The 14,063-nt window shown below is 33.9% G+C and overlaps 1 protein-coding gene across 2 annotated transcripts; it reads left to right on the top strand.

Moving 5' to 3' along the window:
• Positions 1 to 209: 209 nt before the first annotated feature.
• Aduk (Another Drosophila Unc-51-like kinase) lies at positions 210 to 13,054 on the top strand. 2 transcript variants are annotated; one of them, XM_067763343.1, is made up of 8 exons: positions 210 to 326; positions 395 to 637; positions 699 to 920; positions 983 to 1,343; positions 1,421 to 1,787; positions 1,850 to 2,034; positions 11,460 to 11,543; positions 12,864 to 13,054. In XM_067763343.1, the coding sequence occupies exons 2-8, from the start codon at positions 402 to 404 to the stop codon at positions 13,014 to 13,016; spliced, it is 1,608 nt and encodes a 535-aa protein (XP_067619444.1). In that variant the 5' UTR covers positions 210 to 326; positions 395 to 401; the 3' UTR covers positions 13,017 to 13,054. The 2 variants fall into 2 exon arrangements, with proteins under 2 accessions (XP_067619444.1, XP_067619445.1); XM_067763344.1 differs by lacking the exon at positions 12,864 to 13,054 and having other exon boundaries at positions 11,460 to 12,853.
• Positions 13,055 to 14,063: the final 1,009 nt, after the last annotated feature.

The raw sequence follows: 14,063 nt of genomic DNA, 5'->3' as shown, positions 1-14,063 counted from the left end.
TTTTTGATACAGTCGTTTCTCTTAATACCAAAAAATTATTTAAAAAGCCCTTTTTTAATTTAATGATAATTATCTCATTTGGCAGTGGCTCAACTCGCCTTTCATAAAAAAAATGTCTATCTCTCAACTGACGGAAACATGTTGCCAACGTATCAACAAAAGTTGTTTTCGCTGAAAGCGCCTACTGTTTCAATATGTGGTACATTTTACAGCTGTTCTAATTAGACAACATTACAAGTTTATATTTTTTTTTGATTTTTTATTGCTTTGCATATATTTTTGTGGATTAACTGATAAAAAACGACTTGGTATCAACATTAATAGAAGTAAAGTGCTATAAAAACATGTTAACTACAATTATACAAATATGCTCCCATGTGTAATAAATTGATAGGTTCATTATGACGCTGCCGCGCATCACCGATTTCGAATTACTGGAGAAGCTTGGAGTAGGCAGCTATTCAACGGTATACAAAGCGCGCCACAAAAAGGAGGGCAGCTACCATGCTATCAAGATTGTAGAAATGGCGACGCTATCAAGTAGCTCCCGTGAGAATCTAATTACCGAGATACGACTATTGCGTTCACTTAATCACAAATACATTGTAACGTTAGAGGATTTCTTTTGGGATGAAAAGTACGTAGATCTCGTCTTACCTGTTTTAGTCCACCATTTCTAATCTTTTCCGCTGATCTAGAAATATTTATATTCTGCTTGAATTCTGTAATGCTGGCAATCTTTCAACTTATATACGTACCAAGAAGGCATTACCAGAATCTACTTGCCGCTACTTTCTGCGCCAGCTGGCTGCTGCTGTGCAGTATATGCGTGCCAATGATGTTTGTCATTTCGATTTAAAACCGCAAAACTTGCTGTTGACACGTAACTCCAATGTAGTTTTAAAAGTAGCCGATTTTGGGTAAGCTTTAAACTATACAGTTGATTATACACAGAGTTTTTCTAACACTTTATACGCCACAGATTTGCGCAACATTTGAAATTGGGTGAACTCAATCAGCAACTCAAAGGTTCTCCCTTATATATGGCACCAGAAATTGTACGCAAGCATCAATATGATGCCAAAGCAGACTTGTGGAGCATTGGCGTGATATTATATGAATGTCTTTTCGGCAAAGCACCATATTCATCGAGAAGTATTGAAGAACTTTTACTACGCATACGTCAAGCAGAAAAGATAAGCATACCTGCTAATGCAAAAATTAGCAGCGAATGTCATGATCTCCTTTGTCGTTTATTGGAACACGATCCTGCAAAGCGTATTTCGTTTGATGCCTTCTTCTCACATCCTTTTATCGAACTCAAAACTCTGCCAACTGAGCATGTATGCATTACTCCTTTATAAAACAAAACTTTAGTACATTCTTGTTTAAGTTTGTTATAAAAAATAATGTTTTTTAGACATTACAAAAAGCTGCCGACCTAGTCACAAAGGCTGTCGAATATGACGAAAAACAAAATTATAAAGAGGCTTACTATCTCTACTGCAGTGCATTGCAATATTTTGTGCCACTTATTACTGAAGAATCAGATGCTAGCAAACGTTTGGCGCTACGTAATCGTGCGCTTACCTACCTCAAACGTGCTGAAGAAATTAAAAACGTTGTAATTGATGCTGAATTTAAGGCGGCGTTAGCAAAAGAGCAGCGGCGAAAGTCAAGGGGTGAAACTCATCATGAAGAGCAGATTCCAAGCAGCTCGACGGCACAACCGCTACAGCCTAGTATATCAGATATACTGGAGCCAGATATGCGCTACACACATTTATGTAAGTATTTACTTGTATTATGTTTTAAAAATGTATCAAATTAAAACTCTCAATTAAAATAGTTACGCTCTCGCATTCGAGTCCACAATTGAAAAGTGCTTTAGAAATTGGACGTCAAGGCGAGCTTTACTTATATGAAAAACAGTTTAAAGCGGCTTTGGAAGCGTATACTTCCGCTTTGAAAATTTTAGTACCGTTCACTAATAATGAACCGAAAGGCGAGCGGAGAAATTTACTTTTACATCAGGTAAGCTTAGTTATGCAGCATAGTTAGGGGTTGTGCACTAATGGACAAGCCCATAGATTAGATTGATAGGAATCTTTTGTTTACGCTCTCATATTTTCGCTCTCACGAGGGATTTATCTTCTAGTTGTTGCTGGCAACAATCACAGATAAATCCCTCGCGCCAGCTGAAGCGGGTGCCAGAACAAAAAATGTGCCAGCCAAAACGAAAAACGTGCCAAAAATTTTGGTAAACTTTAGTTTGACCTACAACTGTAGAATAGCGTTCAAAAATTATGGGAAAAAGGATAAAAATACTTGTCTTAGTGTAAGTATTATTAGTTCGAAGGCGGAGGGTAAATATTATTTCCCATTCAAGAGTTATCACTAAAAACAGGTTTTGTAAATATGAACTCCCGATGCAACCAGTCCATTTTGATCACAGAACTTGGAACGCCAGACATGTAGGATAAGCCCTATCCATTAAATAATGTTAACTATTATATCATAAGTCCGATTTACAGAAATGTCAAAAGAATATATGATTTTCACTGCGAGTTAAATGCGTTACAATATTTGACTAATTAATTTAATCGAAATGTTAGTTTTACTTAGATTTGTTTATATTTAACTCGAACTAGTCGTATTATTGTAAAATACCTTTAAGGAAATAAATATTTTACGACTATCATTTTATTAAATGATTGAAACTATAATCGCCGAAATGTATGTCAAAAATCCCCATTTTCAGATCTATTCATTTTTGTTTGGAGTGGCATCATTGATAAATGTTATAAAAAATGTGCATTTTGACAGCGCTCTCTCGAAACAAAGAGTTGCAAATCCATTCATCTATGGACAAGCCGTCACTCACAGTTGAGTGGTAATGCAAAAAATATCAGCCTCAATCACCCTACAAGAATACTGACTATCATATGACTATCATCTGATTGTCAGCAATGTCAACCTAACGATCAGCGCCTCATACAAACTTTCTATCACAAACTTAAGGGGACTTGCGCAAATGTGATGTAAACAACTGTGTACGTGTGAGTTTTTGTCTCCTTCTTATACACCAACAGGGCCTACTGATTAAGTATATAGCCGAACTGCTCACTCTCATTCCTTTTCCTTGGTCAGTGCTGACACTCTAACTATCAAAAAGTGTCATAAATTATAGTTTACTGTAGATATCAGGTTTGACTGTTTTACTATCATAAATTACCATGGTTATATTCCGCCAAAAATGAAACAATGCTTTTTGCTTTTTATTTACTTTATTTCATTACGTTTTTAATTTTGTACGTGATAAAAGCATACGCGTTTCTTATTTGTTTAAAATAAATAGTTTTATAAGAATTCGGATTCAGAATGTTCAATTTAAATTCAGAAAATAACAAAACAACAGAAGAGCGCTTTCCCCATGCGGAAACACATTTAAAAATTAATCACCACTAACCACTATTATTTTTCGCGTATCAATTTTTTGAGTGCGCCCCATACATTCTGACAGCTTTTGGTATTTTTTAATATTATTTTCGATTTTTTTTCTTTTAGCATGGAGCTTTGAAATTCTCTCTTTTTCATTTTTAAACTTATTTTTTATATGGTTTTCGTCGGTTGAAAATGGCGGAATTTAAAAAATAACAAAACAACCGTGATAATCATTTGATTGTCATATGACAGTCAGTAGTGACAACATGATTAAATCGGATAAACTGTTCTCGCATACATAAAATTCCGTTGAGAATTATGTATCTGTCTCACATGCATAATGGTATCTGCTGTATGTCCTTTTGTTCTGTACCAGGTGTCCGAAGCTTTCCCAGTTTGAGTCCTTTTTCATTATTATAGGCTGTCGTTGGGAACATGCGGACATGCATGAGCGAACAAAGGAACATACATAAATTTGAGTATCAATGTTTACGTCATCGCAGGATCAGCATTGTCAATTACAAGTGTGAGTGTATTAGTAAAACTATCAGCGTTTCTTGTAGGGCAGCTATCCCTACAAGAATACTGACTATCATATGACTATCATCTGATTGTCAGCAATGTCAACCCAACGATCAGCGCCTCATACAAACTTTCTATCACAAACTTAAGGGGACTTGCGCAAATGTGATGTAAACAACTGTGTTACGTGTGAGTTTTTGCCTCCGTCTTATACACCAACATCGCCTACTGATTAAGTATATAGCCGTACTGCTCACTCTCATTCCTTTTCCTGAATAAGTGCTGACACTCTAACTATCAAAAAGTGTCATAAATGATAGTTTACTGTAGATATCAGGTTTGACTGTTATACTCTCATAAATGACAATTGTTATATTCCGCCAAAAATGAAACAATGCTTTTTGCTTTTTATTTACTTTATTTCATTACGTTTTTAATTTTGTACGTGATAAAAGCATACGCGTTTCTTATTTGTTTAACATAAATAGTTTTATAAGAATTCGGATTCAGAATGTTCAATTTAAATTCAGAAAATAACAAAACAACAGAATAGCGGTTTTCTCTTGCGGAAACACATTTAAAAATGAATCACCACTAACCACTATTATTTTTCGCGTATCAATTTTTTGAGTGCACCCCATACATTCCGACAGCTTTTGGTATTTTTTAATATTATTTTCGATTTTTTTTCTTTTAGCATGGAGCTTTGAAATGCTCTCTTTTTCATTTTTTAAACTTATTTTTTATATGGTTTTCGTCGGTTGAAAATGGCGGAATTTAAAAAATAACAAAACAACCGTGATAATCATTTGATTGTCATATGACAGTCAGTAGTGACAACATGATTAAATCGGATAAACTGTTCTCGCATACATACAACTCCGTTGAGAATTATGTATCTGTCTCACATGCATAATGGTATCTGCTGTATGTTCTTTTGTTCTGTACCAGGTGTCCGAAGCTTTCCCAGTTTGAGTCCTTTTTCATGATTATAGGCTGTCGTTGGGAACATGCAGACATGTGTGAGCGATCAAAGGAACATATGTAAATTTGAGTATCAATGTTTACGTCATCGCAGGATCAGCATTGTCAGTTACAAGTGTGAGTGTATTAGTAAAACTATCAGCGTTTCTTGTAGGGCAGTGACCTACTCCATGTACATATGTACCCTACAAGAAACGCTGATAGTTTTACTAATACACTCACACTTATAATTGACAATGCTGATCCTGCGATGACGTAAACATTGATACTCAAATTTATGTATGTTCCTTTGTTCGCTCACACATGTCCGCATGTTCCCAGCGACAGCCTATAATCATGAAAAAGGACTGAAACTGGGAAGGCTTCGGACACCTGGTACAGAACAAAAGAACATACAGCAGATACCATAATGCATGTGAGACAGATACATAATTCTCAACGGAATTTTATGTATGCGAGAACAGATTATCCGATTTAATCATGTTGTCACTACTGACTGTCATATGACAATCAAATGATTATCACGGTTGTTTTGTTATTTTTTAAATTCCGCCATTTACAACCGACGAAAACCATATAAAAAATAAGTTTAAAAAATGAAAAAGAGAGCATTTCAAAGCTCCATGCTAAAAGAAAAAAAAAATCGAAAATAATATTAAAAAATACCAAAAGCTTGCGGAATGTATGGGGCGCACTCAAAAAATTGATACGCGAAAAATAATAGTGGTTAGTGGTGATTCATTTTTAAATGTGTTTCCGCATGAGGAAAGCGCTCTTCTGTTGTTTTGTTATTTTCTGAATTTAAATTGAACATTTTGAACTCGAATTCTTATAAAACTATTTATTTTAAACAAATAAGAAACACGTATGCTTTTATCACGTACAAAATTAAAAACGTAATGAAATAAAGTAAATAAAAAGCAAAAAGCATTGTTTAATTTTTGGCGGGATATAACAATGGTCATTTATGATAGTATAACAGTCAAACCTGATATCTACAGTAAACAATCATTTATGACACTTTTTGATAGTTAGAGTGTCAGCACTGATCCAGGAAAAGGAATGAGAGTGAGCAGTACGGCTATATACTTAATCAGTAGGCCATGTTGGTGTATAAGGAGACAAAAACTCACACGTACACAGTTGTTTACATCACATTTGCGCAAGCCCCCTTAAGTTTGTGATAGAAAGTTTGTATGAGGCGCTGATCGTTAGGTTGACATTGCTAACAATCAGATGATAGTCATATGATAGTCAGTGTTCTTGTAGGGTAGTGACTACCCAAATCGAACCCTGCCGCAATATGTGGCAACATCATAGAACAGCTGAGTTTTAGCAACTACAGTCAACGTCTAGTAATACTTTGAATTTCAACGCATATATAATTTGGGACTTTCCCTTTTAAGATAAGATATTGTTCTTTTAGTTTTAGTTTTATTTGAGTTAATAAATATAGAATAATAAACGTAATATTCTATACATACATATTATTACAATTTTTATAAATAGTTTGAAATCTTTTGAGTGAAACAAACTCGACCGGTTAGGTTTCCTCCTCTACTTCTCTCTTGGATTTCTTCTTGTTTGAATAAACACAAACAGTTATTTTTAACAACTGTTGGTCCAAATTTATGTGGTTGTTGTTGTTGTTGTTGTAGCAACAAGGTTACTCCCCGAAGGCTTTGCTTATAGTGACGAAGAAAACTAAAAAAGCAAAGAACTATAAGTATCTGTGGCTGAAAAATGGTAGAATCCTTATGAGAAAGGTTGATGATGAGGTTGTTACTATAAAAACTTTTAACGATTTGTCAAAAGTAAATTAAAGTAGTCAAATAAATTTTTATTTATAATTTTATTAAATATACATATATTTCTAATAGCTTTTCATAATTTTTTAAATAATGACAACCACGCCATTACCAGCCATATTACCGGTATAAATTCACTTATTAATTTTAATGAATCTTTTGTTGGAATTCACCAAAATGTACGCAGTCTCCGGCAAAATTTTTACTTATTATTGTGTAACCTTGAGGTTTTTAAAAACTATCCGGATTTAATTTTTATTTCCGAAATTTGGATCTACTCAAACGAAATACGAGATTTTTCAATCCCTGGTTATAATTTCTTTGCAAACACTAATGACATGTATTCTGCGGGTGGTGTTCGAGTTTTTGTTCGTGGTACGTACGTATGTGATTATGTTGAATACAATGTTACAAGCGCTGATATTTTAAAGGTCACACTAAAAATCTCTGGTAAGATTGTTACTTTTATGTGTGTTTATAGGCTACATGAAATTCCGGTACAGACATTTTTTGAAGAGTTTTCAGGTATTCTTAGTAATGAAAAGTCATTCAATACTATTGTATTAGGCGACCTTAATCTTGACATACTTAACCATAATGCCACAATAGAAACGTATCTTACACTAATGGAAAATTATGGTCTAGTATCATATTTAAATGCCCCATCTCGAAGTATTTCTGGGAGCTGTCTCGACCACGTTTTCTCTCGTAGTAGTTGCGAACTTTTCAATAATTTTACTAGCATAAATTTTGATTTCAGTATTACAGATCATAATATGACTGGCATAGTGATACAAGATGTACATAAAAAAGCGCTAATAATAATATTGATAAAATTGCAAACACAAGCTTTACCAAAATAAATTTCGAATCCCTAAATGAAAGATTGCGGTTTGAGTCCTGGGAGGAAGTGTATGCAGAAGATATTGTTTCCAATGTATACAATATATTTCAAAATGTCTTTAAGAGTCACATAAGGCATGCAACTTTTTCCTTTACTCCTCGTAGTACAGCCGAAAAGTTAAAACCTTGGATTAGCAAGGAATTAGTAAATAAGATACGCTTAAAAAATAAGCTTGGGAATAAGTGCAGCAAACGCCCGTTCAATGCAAAACTTCGAAACCGATATAAGAAGTTATGTAAGGAATTGAGAAAGGAAGTTCCCTGGGAGCGTGATAGCTATTACCGTAAAGAGTTCAGGTCCCCGTATGGCAACGCAAAAAAAGGATGGAGTGTCATCAATAGAATTCTGAATCGTAAGTGTAAAACAACTGATACTTCGATTGCTTCATGTAATGATGTCGAGCGCTTTTCTAACCCCAAAGCAGTGGCAAATATTTTTAATAATCACTTTATGTCAGTCGGTCAAAGACAAGCTTCAGCATCTTCATCCGAGTTTTCAACGTTGATATCTGTTTTGTCTAATTCAGACAACACTTTTTCCTTTGAGCCTTTTACCGGCCTTGAAGTTTTGAAGACCATTAATGCATTAAATAACTCCAGTTGATGTGGGCGTGACGGAATCTCCAATCAAGTTTTAAAACGTGTGGCATTAAATTTAATTGATATATTAACTCATCTTTTTAATAGAAGTATTTTGTTTGGATCTTTTCCTGGCGATTTGAAATGTGCTACTGTTATTCCATTGTTTAAAAAAGGAAGCAAAACAGATGTAAACAATTACAGACCGATTTCTTTACTTCCTGCAATTTCAAAAGTTTTTGAGAAACTTGTCAAATGTAGAATTCTTTCATTTTTTGAAAATAAGAACTTTTTCAGCCCAATGCAATTTGGATTCAAATGTGGGCGGTCAACAGAAGATGCTCTGTTAGAATTTTGTAACTTTATACACAGCGAATTAGACAACAAAAAGAACTGTGCTGGATTGTTTGTAGATATCACGAAAGCTTTCGATATGGTAGATCACTAAATACTATTAGACAAACTGTATTGCGCGAGCTTCCGTGGCTTTATATATAGTTGGTTTAAATCTTACTTGTCAGGAAGAGTGCAGAAAGTGAAGGTTGGAAGCAGTTCAAGTAATCCTGTTATGATTAACTTAGGAGTGCCTCAGGGATCTGTTTTAGGTCCGTTACTATTTTTGGTCTACTTGAACTCAATTTTTACACTGCCTTTCTCTGGGAAGGTTTGCCGCCTTCGCAGATGACCTTGCTATTGCCTATGGTTCATCGAACCATCTGGATTTGATAGCAGGCATCAATAATAACGTACATTTCCTAAGGTTGTGGTTTGCTTCACATAAGCTTACTGTCAGCAAAAAAACGCAGATGATGTACTTAAACATACATCCAAAAATAACACCTGATATTAGAATTGTGTTCCATGCCACTGATTGCAAGAGTTTTGCACTCAATAGTTTATTGTGTTCTGATACAACTTTCAATGCGGAAATAAACTGCTGCGATGAGTGTTTCACAATCGAAAAAGCAAGCATTTTTCAATACCTGGGTGTTTCTGTTGACCAAAATCTAGGTTGGTCTACGCATATTTCTAGTTTGAAGTCGTACATGCGATCTACTGTTCGTTATTTTTATAGTCTAAGAAAGATTTGCTCAAACGCTACGCTCAAAAGTATTTACTATGCCTTGGTGCACTCTAAGCTCCAATATGGCATCAGCTGCTGGGGAGGTGCGTCTTTCACTAAATTACAGCAACTTCTAACTATACAAAAATGCGTCATAAGATAAATATGTAATGGTAATCGAATTCACAGCTCCATGGAGTTATTCATAGACCTGAAAATACTTCCTGTTAAGCATTTGTACTATTTCAAAAGTCTAAACATATTTTTTGTTCGCTCTGGTTATTTACATAGCCTACATTCGGATAATTATAACCTGATGACGAACTCACACGGACTTGTTGTTGTTCCCACATTCGTACTACACATTTCAATAATTTCTTTACTATTGTCTCATATAAGGTTTTCAATGCTTTTCCCGTGTCTATACGTGTCATTAAGAACTTACGTGAATTTTTACGGAATGTTAAATCGCTTCTCTTACAATTATCACACAACGATATCAAAGATTTGCTGAACCCTAGCACCTAGTAATTTAAACGCAGTTGTTATTCTTAATCGTCATAAGTTTTATTTTTATTCACCCCACACACTTTTGTAATTCCATTAATTTAATTTTGAGATGGCATTCAATACTAAAATACTGTTCTTAAAGAATGCCTTACTTTTTCTTGCATTATAATGTTATCTGTTAGCTTAATATACTTATTTGTTACATACATACTTGCTCGATATTAACTCGCGATATTACTTGTGAATTTTGCAAGGAAAATGAATGAATAAATCTTAATCTTAATCTTTGGAGAGTGTTATCGAAGCTTGATTTTAGATTACATATAGAAACTTGCGTTAATAGGGCTAAAGGTACTTTGGCGTTCTTGAAAAGGTGGTCTAAGGAATTTAATGATCCGTACGTTACTAAAACTCTGTTTACATCATTAGTGAGGCCAATATTGGAATATGCTTCGATAATCGGAGCCCACGTTATCAAATTCACTGCGATAAACTGGAAACGGTACACGTTTTTGCTTTTTGCTTTGAAACACTTGCCATGCATGGGACACGTCAAGGAATCTTCCACCTCACTGCAGCCGGTTAAAACTATTACAGTTGCCTACATTACAGAGCCGTAGGGAGATGCTTAATGTCTTATTTATAGTAAAACTCTTAAGAGGGATGATAGCTAGCCCATTTCTGCTTGGCGAAATTAAGTTCAATGTGCCAGTCAGACCGTTTAGATATTTTCAACAACTGCAGATAATTACATGCAGATTGAACTTCGATATGCATGACACACTTCGTGGTATTTGTCATGATTTCATAATCACTGCAAAAACTTAGATGCTTGCGAACCGATTTTCAGAATTAAAAAGTACCTGCTTACTACTTTAAATATGTATGGTGTAACCTATTATTTCAACGCATTTAAGTCGCCAAGACTTTGTTTTTTTTTTTTTTTAATCAACCCCTGTATTGTGTAATTATTATTATTTTATTTTGTTTTGATTCATTGGGCCTATCTGTGGGGATATGTATGTAAATAAATAAAAAAAATTGGTTTTTCATCTGTGATCGTAAAACCAGATACGGGCCTTGGTAGTGAAAATATATTCAGATTTAGTGTGGGTCGATTTGTATCGACGAAAGTTAACCGATATCACGCCATCGATTTTTCGATAGGATTTCGGCTCAGGAAAAAAAGTTTCACTACGCATACCCAAAAAATAATTTTCGAGCCTGCGAAATTTCTTTTTTTTACTTTTTTCGACTTTGATTTTTAAGGTTTTTTTCATGAGCTACTGAAAAAATTTTCATATGTATACCCTGTCCTACCCAAAAATGTCCGCTAAAGACGTTGTCGATAACAGTTTTTTGAAAGAAAAAAATATCTTTTTCAGGTATACATGAAAATTTTACAATCGAAAATTTGTTTAGTAGTTCATGAAAAAAACCTTGAACATCAAAGTCGAAAAAAAAAAATAAAATTTCGCAGGCTCGAAAATTATTTTTTTGGGTATGCGTAGTGGAACTTTTTTACCTGAGCCCAATTCCTATCGAAAAATCGATATCGGTTAATATATCGACGCAGTCTATTAGTGGTAGTGAAAAAATAAAATAACTTCAATAACTTTTCACTGCTTTTAACTATACATTTTCAGTTGGATGTTTGGATGAAAGAAGCGGAAAGCATTAAAAGTATTCTATCCGCTAAGGAAATGGTTGACGAGCAGAAATTAACATCGGTGCGCCATTGTACAATACAGTAGTTGTCAAACTGAATGATGTAGACTTTGTTTTTGGGAAATCTGTGCCAGTGCACGCTAAAACCAGCAACATGACAAATTTTAAATTAAATTTAATCAACACATAGTGTTCACGCTTCTTTTGTAGTTTTATAAAAATTAAAAACATTTATATATAAACAACGTAGCACATACATATATGTATGTATATTTATTTATATGTCAAATAGTTTTGACCTAACAAAGAAATCGTTTGTAGGTACATATTACGTATGGTTTGCAGTAGTAGTTGAGAATAATTAAAATAGTTACACACTTCATTAACATATCGCTCATTTACTTCAATAGTGTCATAACTCAAATCCACAATTTTCGAGGAGAACCATTCATAGATTTTTTTAACTGCCATATGTTCCGAATATAAAGGCATATTTTCATTTTTATAGAACGTGGTAAATTTTTAACTGATTATAAAGATTTTTTTATACAACATAGATCATGATATTGGGTACGTTTATATGTTATTAACTCAAAAGTCGTGTTTTTTGAGTTATGACAGTATTGAAGTAAATGAGCGATATGTTTAACGTACCTAAGCAATAATGCCTATAACTTTGTAGTTAAATACGTATCTTAAAAATCTTGTTTTTCCCCAATTCGGAGCCTTGGTCGATATTCTTTATTCCCACCAATATTTGTATATCGCACTCTAAACAAGAAACAATCACAACTGAGAACTGTTAATTTCTTCTCATGAACTTTTAATATTTTTGGGGTTGTGACGGTTTTTTTGGTTGTGAATGCGATGTATAGCTACATTAACACACACTTTTACATAAATAATAAACATGCACGTTAATTATATTTGGAAAATAACACACTGAGATGTATAAGTGAGCATATTATGTTTGTCTATAATCCAGTATGTATACTCATTATTTCTTGCAAAAGGCCTTCAGTGTGCACGTTTAAATTATAAAATTAAAAAAAAAAAAAAACTACAAATAGTTATAGTTTTCGAGTTCAATGCGGTTTTATTATATCATCTTTAACAAGTAAAATTGTAGTACAACTAAATTTAAATTTTTACTAAATAATTCTGCAAAAAAGCTTGTATGTAAATGTTGATCTCTTTTATATTATAAGGGCAGCTTTCGTGTTATGTTCAAATACTTAAATTAACAATATATGCTGAATTTTAATGTCAATTCTGTGTTACTAGTACGCCTTTTGAGTGTCTGATTTAAATGTTGATTTTTTGTATTTTTACAATACAAAATTTTTTAATTTAATTATTTTTTTTATTTGCATATTCATTAGCTAACCTGGTTCATCAATACATTCCATTCACTTCATCGCCAAACACTGAGGTTTTCATTTAAGTATAATTTTTTAATTTACGGTACATGCTTAATAATGCTATTAACTTTTTATGTACACAAATTAGGCTACGACATTTTAGTTACATTTTAACAAATTAAATTTTAAACAAATAAAGTTTTATCATAATCATACCATATAAATGTCTTATAAATGAGCCGTTTATTTTGAAAGTGGCATAAGTCATTTCCAACTCATGGTCTTAAATGCATTGTTATTTTTGAACGAATGCATATATAGATGGTTCTACAATTATAAAATAATAATAAGAAGTGCATCTTTTGGATATTGGACTCTAAAAAACTGGAGGCGAGGAGAGATACAAACAAATTACCACTGAACATAAACGACATGAAATTACTTATGCCACTTTCAAAATAAACGGCTAAAATTTGGTAAGTTGTCCCCGAAAGCTGTCCATTTTTTGGCAGAAGCGGCAGTCTTAGCTGAAGGTTGATAGGAATCTTTCCGGAGGCAGCAGTGAAATCTATTTATTCCGTCTTGCTATCGCCGCATAACATCGTTGAGCAGACACCGAACAACATAAACATTTCGGCAATTCCCACAGTTTAGCTGTTACACAGCTGTGCCTTTCAATTTACTTATTGGCGCAGATGAGGAGTTTCGGAAGTCTCTTTCGTGATGACTTCTCGTATGAATAGAATACAGATTTGTTAAATAAACTAAACAGATAATTTTCTTGAAGTGTTTGATTTCGGCCGCGGTGTTGCGTTTGCGGTTATACTTTTTAAGAAGAGTAAGGCGCACAATACTATCCGTGTATATTTCCGTGAAAATTAAAGGTCCCGGTAAAGTTACCATAGCCACAACACCTTAGCCACAACCATATTTTTACTTAACCAAAGCTATTGGCATCGGTTATTGGTGCCTTAACCTAAAAAATTTGATAACTTTGTAATCCACTGAAATGTGGAAGTGTCGGTTGCTATCCGAAAATGGTTGCGTACCAACCTTAAGAGTTGCGTTTGTTACTGCCATCTATTGAGGAATAGAATAAGAAGCTCGGTAAACGCAATCATTTAGTGTAAAAGTACGGCAACCTGCATTTAAGGTAACGAATGTGGCGAACAACCAATCAGGTGTTCGCTTCTACTCTGTAAATACTGACGCTGCCCTCTG

This window comes from Eurosta solidaginis, chromosome 1 (assembly GCF_040869045.1).
Source record: "Eurosta solidaginis isolate ZX-2024a chromosome 1, ASM4086904v1, whole genome shotgun sequence".
Taxonomy (NCBI): Eukaryota; Metazoa; Arthropoda; class Insecta; order Diptera; family Tephritidae; genus Eurosta; species Eurosta solidaginis.
This window is presented reverse-complemented; position numbering and strand designations above follow the sequence as displayed.

Bases quoted from the DNA above. Each gene is read 5' to 3' on its own strand.
- Aduk (XM_067763343.1), top strand. From the start codon at position 402: ATGACGCTGCCGCGCATCACCGATTTCGAATTACTGGAGAAGCTTGGA. The intron at 1,344-1,420 runs GTATGCATTACT...AATGTTTTTTAG, and splicing joins AAACTCTGCCAACTGAGCAT to ACATTACAAAAAGCTGCCGA. The intron at 11,544-12,863 runs GTGCGCCATTGT...CATATTCATTAG, and splicing joins ACGAGCAGAAATTAACATCG to CTAACCTGGTTCATCAATAC.